The sequence below is a fragment of the Corapipo altera genome, unplaced genomic scaffold (genome assembly GCF_003945725.1).
Source record: "Corapipo altera isolate COAL_440 unplaced genomic scaffold, ASM394572v1 2, whole genome shotgun sequence".
In the NCBI taxonomy this organism is placed as follows: Eukaryota; Metazoa; Chordata; class Aves; order Passeriformes; family Pipridae; genus Corapipo; species Corapipo altera.
In genome coordinates, this window is record NW_020884890.1 from 920,793 (window position 1) to 948,569 (window position 27,777).

Below are 27,777 nucleotides of genomic sequence, written 5' to 3' on the forward strand. Positions count from 1 at the left end.
GAAGTGATTTGTTTCTAGTCCAAAAAAAATTAATGTCTGTCTCTAACAGAAAGAGCTGGATTACTGCCCAGTCCACTTCAGAACTGGATGATGCTGACTCTTAGCCATTTAAATAGTCAAGTTAAACAAGACACAGTTGGGATGATAAAAGGAGGTCTGTAAAAAGACTATTGCTCTGGCCATGTGCACCTACAACTATCAAACAATGACTAGGAAAATAGTGAAAGAGAAAAAAAATTAACATAAGTGCCTAGGAAAACATTAGGATTAAGTGAATGCAGGAGCACAGTATCTGTTCACATCATTCTCTCTTCTTGCCAGTGAGTTAGTTGCCAGCACAATATTTACTCTGCTTTAGAACTGACAGAGGCAAAGAATGGCAAAAAGGCCTTACAAAAGAGAATGAAGCAGAGACACTAAGTCTGTATGCAGTATTACCCTAAAAAGCACCTATAATCTGTTGATTTTGTATCTAAATTATATTCAATGCCATTTTGTGTGAGCCTTGTTTACAAGCACTAATTTTCAAGCCTCTTATTATCTGGAAAAAGGTGAAATAAGACAGAATTGTCTTCTCATATTCTACTAATACTTATTCCTTTACCTTTTACAAACTATAGTTCCTGATATGACAACTAGACAACTAAAGATGCAGTAGAACAGAATCTGATGAAGATAAGAAAATAATTTAGAGTAAATTCTCCGAATCTGGGGGTTTTTTGCATGGAAAGAAATGCATTCAAAAGAGGAAAAAGATGCACAGTAATGAAAGCAATACTGGAATGTATTTTAGGTCCTGATCAACCAAATCAGTATGGTCTTAATGGTGCTAGATTTAATCAATCAGAAAATGATCCATTTTCCATGAAGCTTGACTTGAAATGTACCACTGACACTGAAGAATCAAACGTGCAAATGAACACCACTTACAGGATGGGGAACTCGGAAGTTAAAGCACATAAGGTGTGATTAGGAAAGCTTCAATAAAACAACATTCCAACAAAAAAGCAGAAGCATGCAAGAAGGACACAAGTACAGAAAAAGAGTAAACAATATCTGGGCCAAATTATTTTTTTATAAATCTACAGCTTCAATACTATTTGTACAGAAATGATCTTTGGTTTTTAAAAGCAACTTTGGTTTTAAAACCACTTCAGATTTTATTTCTATAGTTGTTGCAATGATTTCTCTATTTATATTGCATTTAGACCTAGAGTGATAAATACGTATGAATTCAATGAGATATAAAGAAAGATGTGTAGATTTGCATGTGGAAATCAATGTTTAAATATGTTTCAAAAGACAGCTGAGGTTTGACTGTAAGCCAAAGGGAAGTTTGTCTACTGTTCCAAGTCAGCTCTAGTGAGGTAATTTGAAGATGAGAATAATCTATACCTGATGAAGGATCTCTTTGTCTGATTAGTACCCTGAAAGAGGTTTAGACTTCAGGTTTTTGGTTCAGTAACTAGGGTTGAAAGCTTCTGAAATTCAATCATTATATTAGAGACAGCTAGAACAATGTAGATTTTTATTATTTGTTAATCCTTTATAATATATGAAGTTTCATTCCACAAACCCATACATATAGGCTACCTATCAGTACATGCATGTAAACAAATTTTTGCTCACTCTCACTGCTATTTCAGTATCCAATAACAAATATATTGCCCTTCCTATCCTAAAATGTTCAAAAAATAAGAATCTTGAACTAAGTCTACCATTTAATTTTTTCCCCCTAATATAATAGTGTAGCAGTTGTAGTAATAGCAATGATTAATTTGTGAACTATCAGGCTATCAAGTTTTTCTGAAACATAGGGATAGAGGTCAAAAATTTTCAGTTCCTCAGGAATTGCATACTATGCACATTCTGCAAAAAGCAGCAGAAAGTAATAAAAATACAGTTACTACTTCTTCTGTACTGATCTGAGGAAAGAGTAAAAATTGGGCTGCTAAATCTTTTGTACTGATCTGAGAAAAGAAGCAGGAGTGGTGCTGCCTGTTCATTTGCTTGTTGTATTATTTTGCTGATATTACCAGTAAAACCAGTACCTATAAAAAGACCAAAAAAAAAGAGAAAATACTGGAAAGCATTGGTCAGATTTTTAGCATGAACACCTATGTTTTTATTTTCTTCCCATATGTAGGTCTGATTTATTCATTTGTGCAGTATGTTTTTTCACTTACAAAAGTAACTAGCTGACTGCTCACAGTTACAATATTATTTGATAAAATGCAAGTGTGTTGCTACTTTACCAAAGCAGACACTGTCTTTTAAGTTTTCTTCCCAGGAAGAAAATGTCTACCTTGCAGCCTGGTAAATTTTCACAATTGACCTGCCATTGTCCTCCTAACTTATCTGCTTTCAAATAGAGTCTTATTCACCTGTCATGTTAGCTTTCAATATTAAACAATTCTACTCACTTTCTTTCCTAATATCACGTACTCCTTCATGTCTGCTTTTTTAATTACTACCTTTAGCTGAGTGCTATGACATTTTCATGGGAAGGGGGAATAAAAGGAAACAGAAACAAAAAAGCAAACTGACATTGTCTAAAGAATTTTGTGTTACTGCCAGCAGCTCTTTTAGTTTGCTGACAAATAATTCAAAAGCACTGTTTACACTTCAAACCCAGAAAATACCTAGGATAAATTAGTTCCTACAGAAACCCAAAGGCAGAAAGCTATAGGAAGACCCTTATTTTAAAGGACAGGCATGTTGTAATAGTCTCTTGCTTTACTTAAAATTATATGTATTCCTGTACTCTTATGTTTGATCCCAAACTTTTTCTTTTGCATGTTTTAGAATATTACACAGATTTCCACTTACAAATTCTGCCAGATATCCTGTTTTTCACAATTTTTCACAAATGTAAAATTTGAAAACCCTAATTTCTACACTTTAGAACAATTGCCCTTAACATGAGCATCATGGTATTGCAAATTACTCATTTAATCAGGAAAACCTAGGACCCACAGGCCCACTGATCCACAACCACAGGCCTAGGATCCACAACCATACTGATGGTGCTTTCCAGCTTGAAAAAATTCCGTTTCATAATTCTATTTGTTTCCTGCCATTTAGCCAACTTTCCACTTATTATATGCCTCCACGCCTTAATATTAACTTCCAGTATGGGACACTATAAATTGTTTTCTGAAAAATCAAAGCATATGATGGCCACTGTATATCCTTTGTCTTCCTTGGCAGTGACTGCCTCAAAGAATTCCAGCAAAATACTGAAGCATGACCAGCCCTTCCTGAATTCTGTACAGCTATTCTCAGTCAAGCTGTGTTTTCTAATATTTCCCAATCTGACCTCTGAAATTAGTTTCTGGAGATCTCTTCAAAGTCTTCTGCAGCTTCCTGGCATATATTTGTAAACAGCAGAGAAAAGCAAACTTGTCAGGTTTGCTGAAACCTTTCCATTTCTATGCTCTCCTCAAAATAAGAATGCAAAAATATTAACATTTTTTCAATATCCTAAAAAATGTGCATGCTTCATATAGCAAGTCTTTCCCACCTACACATTGTACTACATAATGACCTCAGAGTGCCAGGCTGTGCAGGTGAAAAGAAGTGGAGGGTTACAGGGCTCAGATAATTTGACTGGCCATGTATGTATTTTGATCACTTGCCCACTCATGTAACTTAGTTTTTTTAATCTCAAAATTACATTCTATACAAAGCTTAAAATCTATTCTGTTTTTAAATTTCAATTTCAAAAATAAATTTTAAATCTTCATAAAAGCTATTTGCACTTGTACTCTCAAATTTTGATTTTGCAGTCTGAACCTTGAAAGTTTAATTAGAGGCTTGCTAAATTCTTTCTGGTACTAAATTGGGGATTTTATTTCAAAATTCTTGTTTTCTGGAAAAAGAACTAATAAAGAGTGGTTTCATTTGGCATGTAATCAATCTCATTCATTTCACTGTGTCCAATAAGGTGGAAATGATTACACAATGTGGTAAAAATCCTTGGTCCTTGTCTTGTTTTCTTTAAGTTCGTATTTGATCCCAGTAGTGTAGGGATCAGTTCATATTAATGAATTATGATAGTGATTTGAATTTGATAAAGTTCTATGGGACTACCATGAGATTGTTTCATTTATTGAGGTATCACAGCCAGCCAAAACTCCTCTTTGCCTCTTAGTGTATTCTTTCTCATGTTCGGATATGTGCTATGAAGAAAGACAAACCTATTTCTGTCAACTACACAAGCTTTAAAGGAAAAGATTTCTGTAACACTTCCATTAAAAACTTTCCCTTTCTTACCCATTCTGTACACACAACAAGAGTCAACTGTCAAGGAAACTCGAATCGTCTTAGATCAATGGTCTACCTTACCAGGGCCTCTGCAGAAGTTTCCTGAGCCATCTTTTTACCCTTCCTTGGAGGTCTGTAATAATTTCCTATAAATGTTTTACTACTTCTTTTAGCTACACTTTGTCACATTAGCTAACCCACATATGTAATTTTACTCAGAATACCATAATCTCTAACTAGATCTCCACATCACTTCCCATCTTCTGAATTTATCTCTTTGGTCAATTTATACTCTGGTATTTTTATATTAAACCATTTAACTAAGAGCCAGTCATGTTTCTACTTTAAATGTTTACTGGTTTGTTTTCAAGCATCACTTCATGTTCCTCACATTTTTACACAGATTCTCTTCATAAAAGAAAGTTAACTTCATTTTTCTAGGCAATGCTTTCTATTTGTATTACTCACTTTAGCAACGCAAAAAATTACTTACTCTTTAAAAGATGGCTAATCTCTCTCCCATCTTTCACTACTTATCCTTTTGCTAAAACAACACACATAAAACTGAATACTAAAATTGCAAGACTACTGCCCTGCTAATTTCTTATACAGATACAGCCTGTCAGTTCTAGATGACTTTGGATCAGCCCCAACCAGAAGAAAATATTCTGGGTAGTATAATCCTGCATGGAACAATGTGATCTTTATAAAAAATCACTTACTGAATCACCAGCACCTCTTTCCACTCCTAGGAGATCTCCCATCGAAGCAATGCCTGAATTAGTGCAGAGTGATTTGTGGCTTTCCAGCTGTCATTCATTAATTCTTAGGAAATACAATATACAATACAATAGTACTCAGCTTGAGGTTGTATTTTGCAATGTCTTAGGAAGAGTGTAATTTGTTTGCTGAATGTTCTTTAAACTTGTTTTCGAACAATCACTGTAGCCTATTATTTGTATAACCCTCCAAATACATTTCAGTCTTGATGAAATATTGTGTCGGTCACACAGACCCATAAAGGGGGAAGGGTAAGGAATTGTGTCTGTGGAGAGTTTGGGCTATGAAACAGCAGCTGAGTTGAAAACAAGGGTTTTTACTCCAGTGCTTTCCTATTCCTGTATCTTTTGAAGAAAGTACAGGAAAGCCTGACAGCAAGGGCCAGAAGTGACCTGGGCACTCTGATCCACTGGCTTTGGCACTTCACAGCATGGCTGACCTGTAAAAGGTCCTGTTTTAGAAGGAGTATTGCTTAACTATAATTCACTGAGTAGCTGCTTTGTTTTGACCTGAGACAAGAGAGGATGTTGTGAGGTGCAGACCACATTGGAGGATCCAAGAGCCTGGGGATCTACCTTTAGAATGAGCCAAGGAGCAGCTTACACAAAGCCAGTCAGAGAGACTGTGTAATGCCTGCTTCATCAAGGACTTTTGGCAAAATCTGTGACAAGTTCAGCTCAGCCAAAACCACTGCACCTTTAGGCATGCACTGTAGGAGAACTTGAGCACAGAGAGAAGTTTTCTTCTGGGTCTCAGGCACCCCTGGCTTCCCAGAAATCTGAGAAAGTTGCACAGGGGTTTCCTTTTAGGTCTTTTGCTTTTTGAATTTACATGTTAATTATCCTAAACTGCGTATTAGGTACCTAAGAGCTTTTTTCCCTTTAAGTCTTACAAAGTTGATTTCAGCAGTAAATAAAAAGACAGAAGCAAGAGGTAAACTTGAGACAAGAATCACAACAAATACTGGGGTTAAAAAAGCAGCCATTGTTCAGTGTTTAGTAGGCACCATGACAGCAATTATGCTAAGGAAGGATTTGAAAAACAATGCTTCAAGTACTTTTATGGCCAACTCCTCCCATGCTCAGGGGTTTTCATGCTTTTAGCTATTGCATCTGCAACTGAAGCTAAATGTGAAATTAGCAATTTATTTATCCCACGGTACATACACACACAATTGCAACAGTAAAAGTGAGTAAGGGTGAGTGCTGTGAGTAAAAGTTAGAACCTTTTTTACAAGATTTTGTCCTTCACTATCTAATCAAATACCTGTGGATTCCCATATTGAAACTTGCTTTGTTCCTTCTTGTGGCTTATATCACTAATACTGGTAACGCAACTGCTGTTATATCTAAACAACATAATATGAGCTCTGCCAAAATAACTAAGGACAAAGAAAAGTTTCACCTTCAAAATGGTTGCCTGAATTACAAGGAAGCAGAAGACGCCATTAAGTATAGAACAGAACAATAATGGCCTACAATTTGTAAACAGCTTTTGATTCTGTAACATTTAGTAAAAACTGGTCTCCTTACGAATACATGAGCACATTTCAAGATTATATCTTTACAAAAACTACATTAGAACCTGTAGTCTCTTTCTTGCATTATGTCCTATTCTGAAAAATATATCAACATAAGAAAAAAAATCTCTTATGAAAATTAACTATTTCTGATTATTTAGCCACAGATATGAAAGCTGATTAAATAAAAGTTGTTGCTAATCTTACTTGGAAGATATAACTGATTAAAAAAAAAGAATAATGAAGGCATGTCAACAGCAGTAAAATTATCTAGACAATTCTGTGTACATAATTACCAATAATCTGAAATCGAGATGTAATTGTGCATTATTCCATTTTTTATTTAGACACCTTTGTGAAATAGAAATTTTAGTTTAGTGGAACACAAACATACAGCTGTTTCTAAGAAAAGTGGAATCTGAAATAGCAGAAAAAATGTATTTTATGTCCCTCTTTCATCTAGTATCAATGGAATGTAGTTTCCACTGTTTCTTAGTGATTTTGTATGAAATTGAAGGTAATAAATAGACAAGGATTGACATTTTCTGGTAAAAGCAACCAGAGTAATACCTACTGACAAGCTGATGTGAGAGCAATACTTTCTGAAAGTTTGGTGAGTGCCTTTTCCTCTTCTAATGACCTTTTTAAGAGCAGCATTTTTTAAAATTGCACATTTGAATTAAACTAAGACTATTACTATTGTATATATAAAAAGAGAAACTGAGTTACCTGTATGGCTGTGAGGATATTGGCTAATGCCTGGCCATACGTGTCATGACAGTGAACAGCAAGAGCGCTCAGAGGAATTTCTTTCATAACAGCTTCCAACATTTTTTTCATACTTCCAGGAGTCCCTACACCAATTGTGTCTCCCAGAGAGATTTCATAACAACCCATACTGTACAGGCGCTTAGATACCTGATTAGAAATAGAAAAACATGAAGAGGTCAAGATAAAAGAATATAACATAGTGTCAAGAATATACATTTAAAAATACATACTTCTGTACATGCTTCAGGTTTTGACCCACTGAGGTGGATCTATCTATCACACACCCTCTATTATTCTTGAAAATTGTCATCCGAGAAGATCTCATAGATCCTCTTATTTTAAATTTATAGTTCTGCTTCTATGGTGGAATAACCAACCAAGCCAAATCCATCAAAAATTTGCTTTTGACTCTCCCACAGAATCCAAGTAAGAAAATTATAACACTACAAATTTTCTGTCAAGCCCTTTCCCAACATTTTTCTCTCTCTGGAGACTCCCCAGCTGTTGAGTTTTCTTCGTGTACTTTTCAGCTTATAAGCTGTTAGGGTAAAGACCTGCCATTTTGTTTGCTTATTACATGAAGCAAGCACATGGTCAAACTAAGACAATAAATAATTAACAAGAAGCCTGATTTTGCTTTCTCTTGGCGCTTAAAAAATCAATGGAAACTGAAGTTTTAACATGTTGCAGTCAATATTATTTCGCTATATTAATTTTGTTTACTTTTCATGAAATCAAACACTAAAATATACTAACAAAGCAAAACTGCAACTTAATTAACATTCTAGTCCTTAAGTTTTAAAAATTTTCTTAATACCAAACAAAATCGTATACAAATAGATCTTACTTATGTAAGTAGAACCCTAAATATTTCTTTGAGGAGTTTTTTGCTCGAGTAAAAGAACCGAGGCCTGGCTTCATAATTTTTGTATGAAGAGAAACATATATTCGGAAGCACAAAATCATGTTTTCACTGACAATATTGCTTTGGAAATTGAATTCAGGATCTTTCCATCTTATTTTTGTTGAATTTATTTGGAAACATTTCACCTTACTTTCAGCTGCTGAAAATGTTTGTCCCCTTTAGGATTCCCCATTGTGTATTAATGACCCCGAAAGACCACTCCACTGGAACAGAATCCCAGTCTAGATTTTTAGAAATGAAAAAATACAACTCTTTTCCAAGACATCTTCAGTTGCACTGCACTGTGCTGTTAAAGCAATTCAAGGACTGCATCAGTGGGATTGCTGTGAATATGTCTGAGGAAGCTGACAAAGTGCTGCACCAGCAGTCTTGGAAGTGCTGGATTAATATTGCTGTTCACTTAATTCAAAGAACAGCTGAAAAAGAACTTCACATTGTCTGAATTGCCCTGCTTAAGGCTTGGAAGTGCTATGACTACTGCAAATGTAGTAAAACTGTGCTTTAAAGTCAGACTCACTGGTTCATATCAACACAAATTCAATATACATTTTAAGAAGGGGACAATCACCAGATTGCAAAAGGGATTCTATCACATGGCATATTTTTATATCATCAACACATGGTAGGCATTTTAACTAGAATACCATTGTAAGAAAGAACACAATCATCTGCAGTTAGGGGTAGATTACATCCAGTTACTCCCCAAACCTCAGCTTTTCTTTAAGATCAGGGTAAAGGAAGCAGATGGCTTTTTTTTCTCCTGTTCTTTCTAATTCTAAGTTTTTCTAGATGAGCATTTCAGTAATAACTGAGACTATATAAACTGCTAGAAATCATATTGCATTCACTTCTTTTCCATGTTGAGTCCTTAGGTCTTTCAGCCTTCTGAAAACAAAGTTCTGAAAGATGAAAGAAGAGAGGATGAAACTCTGCTAACAAGTTCATCATCACCACTGATGTCAGGATTTAACCTTAAAGTGACTCTTACAAAGAGATCTATACTTATTTTCAAGAAGGTGCATGCTTGGAAGCTGAATGGGAGTTTTTCAAGCTGAATTTTCTACTTTACCATATCAGGAGGCAGCCCATTAGTTATGTCTTTGTAAGTTTTCAACCTGGATTTTTGGGAGGAGAATGTGGGAGAACACACTGTTTTGTCAGTGTAATTAGGATGTGATTATGAGCTTGCAGCTTTGTTGATTGAATGGCATTGTGTTCTGCACCACTGAGCAGTTTTACCATGCATGAGTCTTGTGCTACTCCCCTTGGGAAAACTGCCCTGACACCAAGCATTGATCAAAGGAGCTCTTCTGTGCAAGGTAGTTAAAAACCAAGCCTGTTGATGAAAGAAGCCTGTTGAGGAACATGATAAGCAATGTCATCACTGCTCTAACTAAAGCTAACTAACCTTCACCTATTAGAACAAATTAATTTAGAAATACTGATTACCTTTCAAATTAGCTACTTTTTTTCAAAAGTATGTGTGGCTGCTGTGGGAGAAGTATTATCCCAAGTTGCTTCTGGAATATATACTAGAAGAAGATACAGGAGAAGAGGACCTGAAAACCACCCATGATGCAGAACATAATATATCAGACAAATATGGACTAGCTGCTAGGGCTACAAAGTAAAAGATAATTGTTTGGATATTCTGCTAGATCAACAAAAATAAGTGATTAAGTGTAACAGAGAAGACAAGTCTATCCCTAGGTGGAAGGCCAGTGTGTTCTGCCTTCAGCCTCTTGAATTCTCTCTCTGCTTTCTTTTTTAACGTCCATTTCCGCTTTCATACCTTCTTTGCCTTCCTATAAAATTTTACACTTGTGTTTCACTTCCTACTGGGAAAAAAAGGCTGCATTAAGACATCTTTTTCCTTATCCTTTATCCTAATGGGGGAAGGGGGGCAGGAAGAGTGGGTGGAACTTACTCCATCATGGCAGTAGAGCAATTTAAGAAATCATATTGGGGCTGAGTTTTGGCTCATGTATCAATCACATGACACTCACCAGAAGCACATTGTAGCAGAGTCTCTACCAGCTGACAGCACAGTATGGTTATTCCAGTATAAAATGATTTAAAAGAAAGAGGTTGTGCTGGGAACCACCTTGGACAACACGGTCTACTGACATATGTGCTAGATTCTATTTCCTTAAGCATTTCCTACTTACTTTGCAGAGGAAATAGAACATATTTTTTTTTTCATGACTGATAACAACCAAAATACACTATTTTTCTCACATTTGGCTGCACATGGTTGAGTGAGGTTATGCACCCAGTTTTAGCATTAGATATATTTTGTCCTTGTTTTCCTTAATTTTTATCCATCTAAGATCTTTTTATGATTAAGTAGAGAACATGACTTATAGACATTTTAAAATGTATTTTTGATTCATTAAAAAGACAAGCCAGAAGTTTACTCTTACTTCTGCCACTTTAGCTGGTGTGATGTTTCCTTCATATGGGCATCCCAGCGCACACGACACATACCTATAATAGAAAGAACACACAATGACACTTCTGTTTTATATGTATACATCTACCAAATGCATGTATTCATCCGTGTGACATTTAAAAAGGGGTTAAATATAATTTTTAAGACAGTCAATGCAGAACAAAGATTTGAATGAAAAGTTAAAATTACATCAGAAGAAAATAGCAGGTTTGTTAATTTTCCTTTTAAATCACAGATTGGAGAATTTATAGCTTTATTTACACCCAATGTATGTCACAGGGTGTAAAGGACTGGCAATGAAGCCAAGTTGATGATGCTGCAGGAGACTTCATTTTTCTTGGTATTTCCTTATGAAGTTGCAAGAGCCAGCTCAAACTTTGCCTTGCCTAGCCCACAGAAGGTATTCAGAGGAAGATACCACTTTCTTCCTTGTACTAGCTACTCGGATCAGAGAAAGCAATACATGGACGCAAACAACTTTTAACAACCCCACCATCTCATAAGTCATCAGAACTGTGGTGGATGAGGTAGTTTCCACCCTCTATCTCTGTATTGGCATCTCTGTCCCATTGCCCCAGAAGAATCATAGCTCCATTGCAAACTGCAGTATAGGTAGGCCTTGGGATAAGAAGAAACTGAGAAGCCAAACCATGTCCCTCAGCAGCTATTGGCTCCATAAAGCACAGAAATTGAAAGCCACAACCAAACTTCCATTGTTCAGCCCTAATGCTCTTTTAGCAAAAGATTTGGTTTAAATTTCCCCTTTTTAATGACAATTAAGAGCCATGAAATTATAATTAAACTTCTAATTATTTATCTTAAATTTATTAGGAATACAATTAAACTAACCAGAAACAGCCAGTCAAAATCAAAAGTGAGACTCTAAAAAGATTTACAACAGATTCAGAGGCAGGCAGAGTCCCAGTGGGAGGTTGCTTAATTGCTTTATAGAAGAACAAGAGCCTTCATCGATCTCCTGTCATTCCCTTTTGCTCAACACTGAAGGATATAATGTAAAATTATACACTGTATAATGAAAAGGGATTGAACAGATGCCAGTTTGTATGTAGTCAAGGTTTGCAGGGTGAAGGATGTATTGTTTCTTTGCAGTTGAAGGAGGAAGTGGTTGATAGAATGTGAAATCAGGATCAGTAACAGGCAAAAACAAATTGTGAAAAAAAGTCCATATTTTAATGCATAGAACATATTACATCCCTTATATGAAAGTATGATCTTGGCACACCAGAAATAGCAGCAAGAGTGAAACAAACCTTGAATCTAAACAGAACTTGATTAGCCCTGACAAAGAAATGGAAATTAATTTTGTTTCCATGAAATGGTTGGGTCCATTACATCTTGCTCATAATTTTAGTCCAGATACCTACTAGGCATGATTTCAATTATCAGTATGTCATTATGAAAACCAGCTTTTTTGAAACTTGGCCACAGAATTCATTAGATATCAGCCCCAATTATAGATGCCACTGTTTAAATTTCAAAATTATGAATTTTCTTATCTACATTTAAGTCAAAAAAGTAGCTACTGTAAACAGTTAAACACTGTCCCAATTTTCAGTGACACATAACTCAAAAGCAATTCTGGATAATTTCCTTATTATTTTTTTATGCATACAAAGTTTTTCAAATTAAACTAAGCATGAAAAATTTCAGATCAAAGGACTGCTTTTTACATAATACTACAGTGCCTAGAGCTAGCAAATACATACACTTACTGAAATAATTTCAAATTATTATCACTTTTTTATGAAGTGATCAAGAACAGCCCTAAATACTAAGTAAATGCAAAACATACAGTACATATGTGCACATGTTCCCTTTATTTACATATATCTTTACAGGTTTCTAATGGCTACATACGTCAGATCAAGAAGACATGCATTTGGTAGTGATAATGTGGCATGAATGACATCTGGAATGGAGGAGGGCAAACAAAAGCAAAAGCAGACCAAAAGGTATCTAGAGAACAAGGGAATACTCCCTGTGGTTCACACCAGCGAGCAGATTGCCTGAGCTCACATAATTCAGCTGGGCCTGCTGGGGTATGAAAGTATGTGGTGACCTGAGAAATCTGCCTACTACAATACACAAATCTGTTTGAGATTATGAACTCTCCGCATACTTACACCATTGTGACTAGACTTACATTTTAAACAAGGAAAATATGATAGATATATCTGGGCATCTAATATTCAATATTAAACTGGAGAAAATAAGGATCACTGAAAGAATTTGACAAGAAAAGAACTTCCTATCAGAGAGACAACAAAGTCCTGTGGACAGTGAAACAACAATTCTTCAGTAGAGATCATCAAGAATGATCTTGGCAGAATTTTATCTAACATTTTCATTTAATGAATTGGAATAAAAAGTAGAAACATGGTGATAACATTAAATTTTTTGGCACTGTCAATAAAAAACAAACAAACAAAAGCACTGAGATTCCACTGAGAACAGACAGAAGCAATAGAAAAGGGACTCAGTTGATGGCAATGACAAAGAAAATGAAATGCTCAAAATGAGGAATGCGCTCCAGACATATATCAGGATAAGCATTTTTAATAGAGGACATTATAAAATATAAATTCCTTTTGACAAGATCTTGCCGTATTCTTACTGGAAATAAGAGATAAAATTTCAGCCATTTGTAGAAAAGTTCATATGAGCTGGAGCATATGCAGGCAAGGGCTGAGTAAAACTAGGGATACAGAGAGCCTAGCCTACCAAAAGAGAAAATACATGTTTGTGTGAAAGAGGGAAGATAATCATATGTCTGGTCTGAGTATTTGCCAAGACATCTACAGTGAAGGCAGCGCTGAGTGGGATGCTTTGTAATTGCATTTGTGTGGTTCCAAATTAATAAGCAAGAGTGTGAGGAAATAAGTTTCACAAGGGAGGTAGATCTGTTATCTACAGATATATTTGGCTGCTACAATTTTTTTTTCAGTATGAAATAACCCATAAGGCATCAAAACCACAAGAGAATACAACCAAAGTACAGCCCCAGGACCTCCACCCACACGCTTCCAAAATGGGAGACAACTTTGAAGAACATGCTGAAGAACTGCTTAGAAAGAAGAAAATTACCAAAACAGAGCCATGGAGAGAAACAGACAATAAAAATTTAAAGAATAGTCTGGTCAACTGCAGCAAACACTACTGACAAGTCAAGAAGAATGAGGAAAGACTACTGTTTCTGAGATCTTGTCATCAGGGAGTTTGGTGAGAGCTGTTGCAGTTGCAAGCAAGGAACAGAAGCCAAAGTGTAGGAGTTATAGGAGGGAATCACAGAAGAGGGTCCCCAGACAGTAATTATAAACAGCGCCTTCAATGAGTTTAGGAATAAAGAAGAGATAGGCGATGAGATACGATATGAAGAACCAAGTAGGGTCAAAGGTGCAAGTTTTAAGAGGCAAATGCTTATACTGCAAGTGGAAAAGAGCCAGAGGACAGTGAGAAGTTAAGAAAGAGAATAAGGGAGGGAAGAAATAAGAGGAAGAACAGAACATGGGGTCACTGGGGCAAGTGGAAGGGGTACAGGGAAAGTAGACAAGAAACTTCTGCTGCTCTGACAGTAGAGAAGAAAGGATCAGAGGAGGGGAGAGAGAAGAGAATGACAGAAAGAAAAGGATACTGTATCTATTTTTCTTAGCAGAAGAAGCAAGATCCTACATGAAGAAAAGCAGCAGAGGAAAAAAGAAGAATTTGAGCAATAAGTTGCAGAAGCAACTGGGATTTAATTTGGGAAGTCAACTAAGTTGGAAAATACAGCTGTTTTCTAAAAAGATAACAGGACTGAAAGAAAAAAATACAGTGTAATGAAAAAGACTATCCTAATCTCAGGATATTCACCAGAGACACTCCACAGTATGAGAGCAGACGCAAACTGGGAGTTCACAAAGCAGATTCTGCAATGGAAGTGTTTAATTCTAAGTATGTGCTTAAATCTCTGCTGAATCAAGGCCAGATGTAGCTTAACTAACATCTTCAGCATGCCATCAAGAAAAGAGCCCATTAAACCAGCGGTGGAAAGAAGGACCTGCAAGCGAACATATCTATACAGCTGCTTTAGAAACACATGGGTATATGATGTTTTGCTCACTCAGGTTTTGTGAAATCAGAATTTCTCCCTTTAATAAAAAGTGATAAAAAGAAGTTTTCTACTTGTTTCACCCGGCAGAGTTTACCCAGTCTCTTGCCTGTTCTACAGATTTCACTGCAGGTGAGGATCATTTGGTCTTCTACTGAATTGTTTTCTATGCATATAAAAATAAAAAAATAGACAACTTTACTGCATAATATTTTGCACAAAAATGCTGAACAGCCTCTGGGGATGAAGAGAGAGAAGGAAGAGGAAGAGAGTTTTCAATTTCTTCCAGTAAGGCGAAACCAAATTGCAATGTTCTAGAAATGGTATAGACAGTATAAGGTCCCCACAGTCAAGGTCACTAGGAATAGTGATAATCACCACACCAGCCCAACGCCTATGAAGAGAAGAATATAAAACCTCAATCAGGGTAAATGAGCAAACTTTTCTTAACTAAAGGGTGTTAAAAGGAAAATGAATCCAAGCAGAAACTGAACTCCATGTTGTAATCAGCCCTTTGTCAGCTTGTTTCAGCAAGAGTTCCAGAGCCAGATCCACAGCTGCTACCACAGCTGGAAGCATGGAGCCTCCTGAGAAGCCAGTTGCAGACTCAGATGCTGCTGTTTCCTGTTTATTATTATAGTGTAAGTTTGCATATAATTTACCATGTTCACTGCAGATGTATTTATTTTTATTGGATGTTTGTGCTAAAATGTATATGCATCTCATTTGGTGAATTCATAATACCGCAGTTGATATATTCTGTCTCTGTGCAAAGCAAGCCATTAGTTGAAAACAGGCAATCCTTACAAGAAAGAGAAGAGAGCAACTAGAAACAGAATCTCCAAGCCAAGCCCAAAATGTGTAAATAAGGCCGGGATTTTTTTCCCACATTTGACTTTAAAAAGAAAAAAAAAAAAAAAAGAAAGAACCACTCCATGTATTTAGTACCCAGTTACAAGTAATATATATGCTATTCACAGTGAATACTATAGTAAAAAATATTTATTACTATTTTTAGAATGCCTAGAAAACACTGTTAAACTGTGAACTATGTTCTAGAAAATAACTACTTCTCTAAAAACCATAAACAAACAGCTGCAATAATGAAGGGCCACTTTACCATTTGATTTTTTAATAACTACCTCAAGTTATCCATGGAGTAATACATAACATACTAGCAAAGATATTGTATTGTAACCTCATAATTTCATACTAACATTTCAAGTCTGACTTATTCCCTTTAAGAAGAAACAGGCAAGAAACGTATCCCTCCTTTTTTCTTTTTTTTGGCTTTTCTGGCCCAGTTATAATATTTTCTCTCTGCAGGTACAAAAACAACAGGTAAAAGTTGACATAGCGTTATTCCTAAACCTCCCCCCCCTTACATAGTGCAATCATCCAGTATGATAGAGTTAGTACAATGGCTCCAACAACCTTTTCTTAAGCTCTTCCCAGTACAGAGAAACGTACCAACTCCCCACATCCCAGCAATCTCTGCCCTCATAAACTTCTCCAAGGGACTGTGAACAGCTGGCTTAATAATGTGTAACCCTATAGGTTTGTTTACCATTCACATACTAAAATGTGTTGCTTCCAAGTCTATTAAATGTTCATCTACATTTTGTTGTTCCCATAACCTCAAATATAGGCTCACTTATAGCGACACGAAGGTGTTTAATTGGTTTTACTATCTAGTGAAAGGATAATGGGCATAAATCATCCTATTATCAATATAACTGTGACTGTGCTAAACTACACAGTGTAGTCTTAAAAATGGGCATTTTAAAGCAATGTGAAAAAACACGTGTATTCTAGCCTTAAGTATTCCAGAATACCAGCAAACACAAGTTCAAGTGTCTGTATTCATAAAACACACACTGCTTTGAATTGTATTGATTTTTGCGAAACTGAATTGTTGGAGTTTATGTTATGGTACTTCTAATTACGTATTAAAAATACAGTATTGTAAGGCCATATAAATATCTTAAGTTGTTTAGGATGAACTGTAACAAAAGAAAACATAACATTGTTGAACCGAATTATAAAGATCAGATGGTCTTGATAATCAGAAGTTTTAGACAATTAACGTTTCTTTATAAACAAAACAGACGTCATTATTAGTTTCTGAAATCGCTTGTTATAAAGTATATTAAAATAGAAATGTGTTCTTCCACATTTTTTTTGCAAATAAATCACCAAGGAATTACATATATTGTAACCTGTAAGCTTTATTATAGCATAATATAAAAGATAAAAATACTAATATTGCACACAATAGTTTGTTTGGCATCTATTTGTCACAGAAAAACATATTGCTATATTTCAAGTATATCAACCAGTATTTGAATTCTATACAAACACAGATGAAAGTCAAATATTGATAAATTTCAAAATGTTTTTATGTACTGTGAACTTCACCATTCCTAAAGACATAGGGCATAAACAAAGGAATTACATACACCAGTTCAGAATTAATGTCTGATTACACAGGCTTTCACGAAGCAGCAGCTTTGTAAGGAAATGCTTCTAGAGTTATTTTACAGCAATCATTTGCATCTGTTTTCACACTGAGTCTCTAAACATTTGCCCAAATGGCCTTAGAAGAGCTATTCACATGAAAAATTTTCAGGTCTGGGACATAATTACAGCTTTTAGTTGCTAATCACGGAGAAGTGTTCTTTTAGTAGGGGAAAAAAATTACAACCTTTAAGGCTTATATCCCCTGTTCATTTTTATTAGAACTAAGACAGTTCTATACAGAACTAAATGTTTCAGAGGGAGATAGTTTGATTTTATTTCATTGTCACGGGACACAAAATAGGTTGTGAGGTACCATTCGTTGAAAAGGAGGAAATGCAAGTCCTTACTTCCTTACTGTTCTATTGTACCAATTTCAATTAATTCCTGTGTCTTTTTAAATTTTGGAATAAATTAACTTGGAAGAATCTAGTATAATCAGAATTTACTTGACATTTTCTTCGTATGTACAATAATGACATATTTAACGTAAAAGACAAACCAAGTGACTACTTGCAATTACCATTTGCCACCAATGTTTATCAATCCTGGCTATTTGACTTAATTTTTAACCACAGTAACTTGTGATATTTTTAATAGTATCTGAATTATGCATTAAAAGATGCAAATTTAAAACCAACACTATTTTGTGTTACTTCACATGCAAGACATGCATAGCAGTAATTTGGTGACCACACAGTTCACAACTGATTTGGCTCAGTGTCTTCACAGAATCTGTCCACGATGTTAAAGTAAAGTTTTTATGCATGTACAAAAAAATAAAAATAAAACCTCCTCATGATGCTAATAAATAGTTTAACTTCTAAGACCATATGCAACATTTCAACTCTTCATAAACATTTGAACTAATTTAGTAAACATTTCGAAAACTGTGGACTGTGCTACAGTTTTTAAATGTGACAGCTGACAGCATAAATTTTCTGGATGATGATCGAGTCAATGTTAGTGCAGCTGTAGTAACAGTAAGACATGCAAAAGCCTAAAGTTTAGTTTCAACTGCTTCAGTGCATTTTTCAAAAGATTCAAGGATTGCAAATGATTTATGCTCACTGCATAAATTTTAAAATGCCAGTAAAAATAGGAAATAAAATTTGAACCTCTTAAAATTATTTTTGGAAGTATTTTTCAACTGCACAAATAAGGGGTTAGGGCAAGGCACTAAATTATCCATTTCCTGCAAATAAATAATGCTTTAAACAATAATAGTGTTTTAGAAAGGAAACAATCTCTGTATTGAAATGAATACAAATACAATTTATGCATATTAATATTTTTATTACTTAAGTAATTATATAAAAATATTTAGTCTACAAAATTTATATTAGAAGTCAAAACGTGTAGTCCTGGGAGTTTGCTTGAGGAAAGGCTACAGGTTTTGGCCATGGTTCTTTAAATTAGCCAGTCTCTAAAAGGGTGATTAAAACCAAAGTCCATAGAGTACAAATCTTTGTCCTTAAAGTCCACAGCTTCATTCTCTGTTACCTTGCAGCACAAAGCCTATTTCTTCTATCTGTTGTAATTAACACAAATTAAAAGGTCCTAATCCTCAGCCTATGCACAGGCTGGGATTCATCGGTTCTTACTGCTGATAGCAAAGATAATTACCTACAGCCTATGCCATCTATAGAATGACCAGCATTGGATAGGACCTAAGCTCCTTTAGTCAAAAGGATAGATCATCCAGAGAGTGTTTCATCTTATCCTAAGGCAAGTACTTTAAAAAGCACATACAGTGAACCACAGCCTGAAGGCTGCCTAATGCCCTATAGGTACTACAGGAAGATTTAGGATAACAAGCTCAGGCTTGTGTGGTCATGCTCAGATCTGCCTCATGTTACATCAATAGTTGTAAACAATATATAACTACTTACAGTGAATAGAAGCCACACAACAAAATAAAACCTGAAACTAACCTTCTTGCAATTAAATAACAACCAGTCAAACCATGAGCACCTATTCAAAATACTGAATGCCAAGAACAACTTGCCACAAAGCCTTGACTGTCTCAGCATTTAGAGAATTTTGCATGGAATGGGATACCAAAATCCCATTTATTTTATCTGTCACTAAAAGCAGCTTCTTTAGCAACAGCTAAATATGGGATTATAGATCATAGACCTTATTAGTTAATTTGGTTTTGATTGTTTTATTTCCAGAAAAAGTCACCTTGGTTGCACCGAATATTTCTGTGAAATCTCATTTTAAGTTTTTATTTTCTGATTATCTTTTCACACCTTTTTTCATTGAGGAAAATAAGCCCAGTGTTTTATCTCATTAAATACAATGTAAAACTTCAGAAGTCTTCTACATGTACTGCAATTTTTGGGAGGTAATGAACTACTTTCTCTCAAGTACTAATGAAATCCCTAGAGTAGTGCAAGCTTTTGTTGGCTGTTACTACCAGAGAAGATCATGGTTTAGTTTTCTAGAATTAAGTTGGAAATGACAGTCTGCTCCATAATCTCTCTCCTTACAAGCAGTTGAAATGTTGTAAACAGATTTACTCACTTCCTGGATTTGCCATTCAAAATTGATGCTTCTTCTTTATGTGTATTTTTTCATTTTTTAACTAATTAAAAAAGTCCACCTTCTAGAACTCTGTTCAACTGCTAAGAGATCTACTATTAAAAAAAAAAAAAGTTCTTCTGAATTCTGTATTTCTATATTCAATCTTCTGCTATTTTTTTCATCAGAATTCTACTCAACAAAAGACAGTACAGCGGAGTTTAAAAGAAAGTAGTGAAGTAGATGGACACTAAGCAATCCCTTTTCATTATTATTCCTGAGCAATCATTCTGTCTCAATGTGTCCCGGGAATTCCTGTAACTCTGCAACCCATGAGGAGTGCATCTGAATGAGTAAGAACAGGCAGGAACAAGAATCAATACTTGGTAATTATTCTCTTGAAAACATATCAGTCTAGACTCTGATCCATAGCCATATTTTATTCCTCATTAATTATTATTTTGCCTCCTCAAAATCTCCCTGGGAGGAATTTTTTAAAAGAGTACTCAAAGTCCAAATGTATGGTGTTAACCAGTTCTCTTTTATCTTCTAACTTATTAGCTTGTTCAAAACATTCTTTTCAATATTCTCATATACTGAAATTCATGTTCAATGTATACTCAGAATTATCTCAGTTAGAGTTTTTTGTTACGAAATAAGGCTCCACATTCTGCAATTTAGATTCTCAGCAGGTTTTTAGCAGATTGTCTACTTTATTATTGAGTTATAATAGATTCCCCTGGAAAAATACCAGCAGTTCTCTCCTAAACTTTTTGTTTTGTTGAAGTATAGCATTAGTCCATCACCTTATCTCCTGATGCCTAAATCTCTAATTTTCACTGGATAAAGTAATTCTCAAGCTAATATCATGTGATGAAGATACATGTAACATTCACATAAATGTAGCTTCTCTTCAACATACTTATCTTCTCTATTTAGGTTCTTTACTTGGGTATAATCCCATAAATTTAATGATTCTGTCAATGGCTTCTTACTTCTGAATGATTCACTTTTCTTAGACATGTAAGCCTAAGGAAGAAAGTTATAGCTGGAGTGCACTTTACATAATTTTCATTCACAACTTTGATCACTTTGCAGTCTATGTGATACTAAGCAGTTCACAGTTGAAAGTGTTCAGTAACACACTGTACCTTGCGTGACAGACTCAATAAAATTGTTCTGCATGTACTGTATGAAATTTGCCTTACACTTGTGCTGAGGAGCCTGAATATGAGTGGGAGCACTTCAAGGCATGGAGAGACATTTACTGCACCTGAAGAAACTCCATTTTATGGACTTGCTTGTATGTTTGATGTATTTTCCCCACTTGGCTGTATTAATCCCATTAGTTTGTATGGCCCCGGACTGGCCCGGGCTTGCCCAGGGTTGTTTTCCCGCCAAAGGTTGTTTGTCCCCATTGGCTCCTGACGCTCAGCTCCTCCCAAGTTCCTCCTCCTGTGTTCATCTATCCTGCTGTACCCTGAGATGCCAATCTCATACTCCTCCCCTGTTACTGAGCCTTTCTGATCCAAACCCTATATAAGTCCCTGCTCTACCTTAATAAAGGGCCATTGCACCCCAACCTTCTACCTTGTCAGACTCCTTTGTGCAGTGTTGCGGTCCTACTCCCTCACTCACCAGACCGTGGCATATGGCGCCCAGGTCGTGGGGCAAGGTAGAAGGTCCTTCATACTGAAGGAACTCCCTTGTGCTCACCGGGGCTCAGGTGACACCTGGAGAGGTGATCACCCCACCAGTCCTCCTTGGCTGAACGGCAGACTGCGGACCATCGGGTCAGCACAGGTCTTCGCACCAGGCAGGTGAGCAGCCGGGGACATCCCTACTGCCATCCCTATCTCCAATCCCCTTAAGAGAGGAACTGCTACAGCAACGACAGCTCATCTAAAGTCGATATAACAACAGAATGGGACTTTCGCTGTCAGCCTCTCAGAAATTCGTGTATAGAAAGCTCAAAGATTTCACCATTGAGCATGGTCACCCACTAGATAAAAAAATCAGTGAAAGTACTGGCCAAATGGCTGGATCATAAAGGACATATAATCTCCAATGACACATCAATAGATGAGTGGCAAAAAACTGGCTATGATGCTTGGCGAGCTAATGAAAGGGGTGACAGAAATGCAAAAGAAGCTTTAATCGCCTGGAGACTTGTTCTGATGGTGCTACAGCACCAGATGATGAACTCGAATGAGAGTCTCTATGAAAATACTTCGAAACATAAAAAACGTAAGTCCAAACAGTTGCTCAGCAAGCCAAAACCCTCGGAAAAGGACAAGTCCTGAAAACCCCAAAATGGTGGGAGGGATGAAGAGGGCGAGGCATTTCATCAGTCTACACAAAATGGCATCAGTGATGTGGGAGGACAGTCACATGTGAGGGGAAGTGAAGCGTGTGAAGGTTGAAGGCAGGAAAGGACAGCGCGGGAAACATCGGCGCGAGAAAAGCGTAGGTGCATCCCGTCGGCTCCACCTTCGGTTCCACCCCCCAGACTGCCTCCACCCCCACCTGCTTACATCACCAACCCTCCCACAGATACACTCCCGCGCACGCCCTCTCCCACCAGCTCCGCCTCTTCCCCAGAGTCATCTCCCTTCCAGGGTAGAAGGGAAGAGAGGGGCAGGGCCAGGCCTAGTTCCGGACATAACATCCAGCAACATGGCAGTGCCCATGAGGCCTATACCACCCAGGCCTCTGACATCTATAACATCCAAACCCTAGATAGACAATACATACTGGACAGTCAAACAAAGCAACCAAACATTTGGAAAGCCTTTAAGGATGAAGCGGCTCAAGCCAATGATGTGGATTTCCTAAAAGCCTTTCCCATACATCTAGAAGAAGGCTGTGCCCCAGAATGGAGGCCCATATGTTATCCCATGCTAAAAGACATCAAAAAAGCAATTATTCAATACAGCCTTGGAGCTCCTTTTACTGTGGGACTCCTTGAATCATTTTTCTTAGCCTATCGTTTAATACCATATAACATTCGGGCAGTAATTAATGGCTTACTATCTACAGTACAATCATCTGTTTTTGAAACAGAATGGAAAAAACTGATTACAACATACGTAAATGAAAAAATGGAAAGATGAGGGATTCCAGTGAAAAATGCGGTGGACATGCTGTATGGCGAGGGTAACTACACCAGCAGAGATGATCAATCGTGCATAGATTTAAGATACTTAGATATCACTAAAGAATTAGCAGTTGAAGCCTTGAAAAAAGTAGCGGATGCTTATGTCCAAATGCCATCTTTTACCCTTATTAATCAAGGCCCTAAAGAGACATTTGTAGACTTTATTACACGATTGAAGGAGGCGATTACTCGCCAAGTAAAACAGGAGAGTCAGGACATTTTATTTAACAAACTAGTATATGAAAAGGCAAATGAGGACTGTCAAAAAGCCTTAAAGATGTTATAAGATCCTACCCTACTCAAAATGATTGAAGTGTGTAAGAACGTGGGGTCGGGATCACATAAAGCCCGTTTACTCGCTGCTGCCCTCACCGGGCCACAGTCACGTTTCAGTTGCAGCCAAAAAGGCCATATAAAAAAGCATTGTCCTAAATTAACACCAAATCCTGAATCCCCAAAAAGACCCTGCCGGAGGTGTGGGAAGGGTTGCCATTGGTCCAGTCAATGTTGGTCGTTTACCAATATCAATGGCGAACTCCTACCCCTGAAAAAGTCCCCTAAATTAAAGTGAAAAGTGACTTTTAACTCACTACCTGATCTTCAGCAGTGTCACTGCAAGCACTCGGGAAATGGGGAGCGGAGCGCCCAGGGGGTGTGACAACACAAGGATCCCCTCAACTGCGCTCCATCCTGCACAACCCACTTTCCCAGTAGCCAAAGAATATCTGCCTCGCAGAGCTGAGGGATGACCCTCATCCTTAGATTGGATTATATTAACAGTTACGTCCCCTCCACTTCAATTTAAATCCACTCAGCAGCTTACAAAGGTCTGCCCTTCTTCCAGCGTTCACCCGGACCAAATATACTTAATTGTCTCACGCTTGGCGGCAATCGAGAAAGGAATAGTCATAACCCCTACTCTATTGACTGGACTTACTAATGATAACATTGCTGTTTGTGTTTCTGCCATCCTACCACCTATACAGCTTGAAGATCACTTTCCAGACGCGAAAATGATTTCCACTGATGCTTTAGTCAGTGTCATGTCTGAGGATGAAGAAGCCAGGAGCAATGGCTCAATACAGGTAAACTGGACGACCACCGTAAAATCGTCTAGGCCATTTCTAACATGTTTTATTTATTTTTCAGGGCATGAAACTCACAAAAAATCAAAATAGTGGGATTGTTAGATACGGGAGTGGACGTCACAATTATTGCCTCCCGAGATTGGCTGTCCAACTGGCTGGCTCACTCAACTGATATGAGAGTCAGTGGGGTGGGCGGTTATCAACAACCAGTCAGAAGTTTGGAAGTCATGGATATATATGGACCAGAAGGCAGACCTGCATCTCTTCGGCCGTTTGTACTCAATATCCCAGTAAGTCTATGTGGCAGGACACCATGGAACAGTGGCACCTAAGTTTGGAAACAATTTTTTAGAGGGGGGTCACTAAGCAAATGCAGCTGCCCAGACTCATGTGGAAGACACAAGTCCTGGTCTGGGTAGATCAGTGGCCCCTACCCGCTTCAAAGCTGCAAATTTTAAATGAACTAGTAGATCAAGAATTGGCTAAAGGACACCTGGAGCCTTCCAAACACTCCGTGTTTGTCCTCCAAAAATCCTCAGGTTCCTGGAGATTTCTCCAGGACCTGAACAAAGTAAATGAGGTCCTAGAAACCATGGGAGCCCTTCAGCAAGGTATGCCATCTCCATCTATGTTACCTGCTGAATGGCCCATGGTTGTTGTGGACATAAAGGACTGGTTTTTTCATATCTTTCTCAGCTTGGCTGATTCGGCAAAATTTGTGTTTTCTGTCCTGGCAATCAATGCTTGTGAACCTCACCACCGGTTCTAGTGGAAAGTGCTCCCTTGGGGAATGAAAAATTCACCAACACTTTGCCAAATGTTCGTCACTAAACTCTTGTTACCAATTAGGCAGAAATTTGCGAAATCAATCATCTTCCATTATATGGACAATGTTTTGATTTGTGCTGAAACAGAATTGGCTGTGGAAGAAACTCTAAATTTAACGGTCTCAGCTCTGAATTCACACAGATTGGAGATATCCCCTGAGAAAGTGCAGAAAGAGGCACCCTGGAGGTACCTCGGACTCCAAATTAACTCAAAAACTATCAGACCACAAACAATTACGATTGACAAAAGAGTCTGAAATGTAAATGACCTCCAGAAGTTATTAGGAGCAACCAACTGGATACATCCGGTACTGGGGATCACAACCAATGACTTACACCCCCTGTTCAAACTTTTAAAAGGAGATGCAGATCTGTCCTCTCCCAGGTCCATAACAAAAGAAGCAGAAGAAGCCCTTTGTATAGTTGAAGAAAAAATATCCAAACGACAAGTAGACTGGAGAATGGAGGGACTGCCATCCTCCCTGGTAATTATCAGAGAAGAAAGACAGCCACTGGCCATCTTAGGCCAATTTTCAACAGACAACAAAGACTTCTACTTGTGGGAGTGGATATTCCTCCCCCATCAATTCCAAAAAACCATTGTAACCATAGGTGAAATGACTGGCAAGCTGATTTTCAAAGGATGCACGAGATGCTTAGAGCTTGACAGAAGGGAACCAAGCCATATTTACCTTCCGTTAACCTCTGAACAGCTCAAACAACTGCTGAGAACCTCTGTCAATTTTCAAATTGCCATTGGTGAATATCCAGGAGAGGTAAAGTTTCACCTCCCTGCATGTCAATTTATTCAAAGATTGGCCGAAATCCCATTCAAACTGAAAATTATGCAATCAGAAATTCCAATTGACAAAGCAAAAACGCTCTTTACAGATGGCTCCGGTAGAACTGGAAATGCTGTCATCGTTTGGCTAGAAGATGACCATTGGCAACAAAACGTTCATAAGGTGCAAGGTTCACCCCAAATCATAGAGCTTTCGGCAGCTGTGCGTACTTTCAAAATCTTTCAAAGTGAAGCAATAAACATTGTGTCTGATTTGGCTTATGTGGTGGGCATCGTAAAGAGAACCGAAAATTCTTATCTAGAAGAAGTTTCCAACAAACATCTATTCGAACTACTAAACAAACTGTTGCTTTTAATCCACAATAGGAGATTCAAATACTATATTGTACACACCCGATCTCACACCGCTCTACCAGGCCCTGCGGCGGAGGGAAACCAAGTTGCCGATCAACTGGTAAGTATGGTGGCAATACCAAATTTATACCAACGAGCTAAATTTTTCCACCAAAATGCGCGATTGTTACAGAAACAGTTTGATCTGAAAACAAGTCAATCAAAAGAAATTCTATAAACTTGCCCTGATTGCCAAGCAGTGTCTCCACTCAAATCCGAAAGAAAAAGCCCAGGGGATTGGAACTGCTGGAGATTTGGCAATCAGATGTAACACATGTGTCAGAATTTGGCAAATTAAAATATGTACATGTGTCTGTTGACACATTTTCAAAAATGATTGTAGCCACCATGCATTCAAGTGAAAAAAATCGGGATGTTAAAAAACATTTTATGTCTGCTTTTGCAAGGATGGGGGGCCCAAAACAGATTTGGTTGTTGGGACTCCAACCAACCGGGTTGTGTGGGTTCATTTTATTAATAAAGCCACACATTCCTGGGTTTAATCCTCCCGGAGAACTCAAATTGCTAGTTATGTTCTCAGCTCAGACTTTAGTTTTGGAAAAATGTGACAAACAGTAATGGCAGAGAGCTTTTAAACAACAGACCTCTTATAAAAGAAGTTACTCAGGCAGACGAACTTACTACCTGGCAGATTAGCAGCTAGGAAGAGTATTTAAACTCTAGTACAAGTTATTGTTTCTTAATACAGTGAACATCCTTGCTTCTTTATTCAGTGATTTTCCATCTGAAACATAACCAGGCTAAGGAAAAGAACCCACACGTTTATGAGCTATCCTTGGTTGGCTCTGTGTTTGTGAAAATCATAGAGTCATAGAATGGTTTGGTTTGGAAAGGACCTTAAAGATCATCTAGTTCCAACCCCACTGTCATGGACAGGGACACCTTCCACTACACCAGGTTGCTCAAAGCCCCATCCAACCCAGCCTTTAACACTGCCAAGGATGGGACATCCACAACTTCACTGGGCAACTGTTCCAGTGCCTCACCACCCTCACAGTAAAGAATTTAATCCTAATATCGAATATAAACCTACTCTCTTTCAGTTTGAAACCTCTCCCCCTTGTCCTGTCGCTACAGTTCCTGACAAAGAGTCCCTCTCCGGCTCCCCTGCAGGCCCCCTTCCAAAACTGGAAGGCTGCTATGAGGTCTTCATGCAACCTTCTCTTCCCTAGGCTGAGCAGCCCCAAGTTTTTTAGCATGTCTTCATAGGAGAGCTGCTCCAGTCCCTTTATCAACTCTGTGGCCACTCCCTGGACTGTTCCAACAGTTCCATGTCCTTCTTATGTTGAGGGCACCAGAACTGTACACAATATTTCAGGTTGGGTCTCACTAGAGTGCAATAAAGAGGCAGAATCATCTCCCTCAACCTTCTGGCCACTCTTCTTTTAATGCAGACCAGGGTACAGATAGGACTGTGAGTGCACACTGCTGGCTCACATAGAGCTTTTCGTCAACCCCCAAATTCCTGGGTTGGACGAGATGATCTCCAAAGGTCCCTCTCTCAACCTAAACCATACTGTTACTCTGTGATTCTCTGTGGGTGAGGTATAACTAGAAGTCGGATCTCCCTTTCTCAAGACAAATGCCCAACCAACCATGCTGTTGTGAAAAAAGTGTGCAGTAGC

At 37.5% G+C, this 27,777-nt stretch overlaps 1 protein-coding gene across 4 annotated transcripts in view; it reads right to left on the reverse strand.

The window, feature by feature from the left end:
- The window catches only part of HMGCLL1 (3-hydroxymethyl-3-methylglutaryl-CoA lyase like 1), an 85,279-nt gene that overhangs the window by 21,158 nt on the left and 36,344 nt on the right, over positions 1 to 27,777 (reverse strand). For 3 of the 4 annotated variants that reach the window (XM_027644972.1, XM_027644971.1, XM_027644974.1), the window contains exons 6-7: positions 10,685 to 10,748; positions 7,295 to 7,483 (exon numbers count right to left, since the gene is read on the reverse strand). In XM_027644972.1, coding sequence (XP_027500773.1) covers positions 7,295 to 7,483; positions 10,685 to 10,748 — 253 coding nt within the window. Of the gene's footprint in view, positions 1 to 5,438; positions 5,486 to 7,294; positions 7,484 to 10,684; positions 10,749 to 27,777 lie in introns of all 4 variants that reach the window. The other variant, XM_027644973.1, reaches the window with a different exon arrangement.